Source organism: Perkinsus marinus, assembly GCF_000006405.1.
Source record: "Perkinsus marinus ATCC 50983 genomic scaffold scf_1104296972068, whole genome shotgun sequence".
Classification (NCBI taxonomy): domain Eukaryota; phylum Perkinsozoa; order Perkinsida; family Perkinsidae; genus Perkinsus; species Perkinsus marinus.
In genome coordinates, this window is record NW_003201883.1 from 1 (window position 1) to 837 (window position 837).

Sequence of the window (837 nt, forward strand, 5' to 3'; positions counted from 1 at the left end):
ACACAACTATCCTGTCCCCCTGGTCTGTGTGACGCTATGAACAAGGCTGAATCATCAAGCTAGAATCTAAGATGTAAAGTCTTTCTGTCTTTGTCCACTACACCTTATTAATGTATTGGTGTAGGCACGGTTTGTTTCCACCAATTTTTTTTTCCTATGGCTAATCAGCAGGAGACTGTTACCAAGAATCTACTAGATCCTTTACTAGATGGTGAGAACATTGACCAGGCGATCAAAGATCTCATGGTTACCCAGCTGATCGAGGAAAAGATATATTCTATTATGTTGCTGGCCAATGTCGGTGAAGAAACTGTTACACGTATGACTGGTCGCATCCCAGCTGAACAACAACAATTCTTCAAACTACATCTGGTCTCACTGGTTGAGGAGGCCAAGGCCTGGCGTACAGCCAAACGTCGCAGGCAGGAGCAAGAGAAAGAGGCTAATGATCTAGCGTCCTACCGGGACAACCTTCGCCACAGATTTGGCAAGAAGGTCGAGCTTCCCACTAACATTATGCCTCCTACAAGTTTGATCGCTAAGGTCGGGAAGGCTCCTTACGACTACATTCCAGTTCAAGAATTTCTCGGCACATCATCTTCCTCTCCCAACAATACCAAAGTGAAACATCTTGAAGATATCAATACCGGTAAGATGGCAGCGGTCAGGATTGGGAAGGTCAAGAAGATCAACACGTTGGCACAGTGGGTTGAGGGCTTCGCCAAGTGGTGCATGGCATTGCTCATGGTGGAACCTGACAATCAGGTGGTGAATCCTCTCGGTATGCTTTCTTATTTGGTTCGAGTAGTCTCCCTGGCTGAGGAGAAGTCCCCGCGT

The 837-nt window shown here is 46.7% G+C and overlaps 1 protein-coding gene across 1 annotated transcript; it reads left to right on the top strand.

The window, feature by feature from the left end:
- Positions 1–156: 156 nt before the first annotated feature.
- On the top strand, positions 157–765 carry Pmar_PMAR007421 (hypothetical protein; the record flags this gene model as incomplete). The annotated part of the gene is made up of 1 exon (XM_002766684.1): positions 157–765. A coding segment is annotated over one exon (609 nt), but the record flags the coding sequence as incomplete, so codon positions are not given.
- Between the last annotated feature and the right edge of the window lie 72 nt (positions 766–837).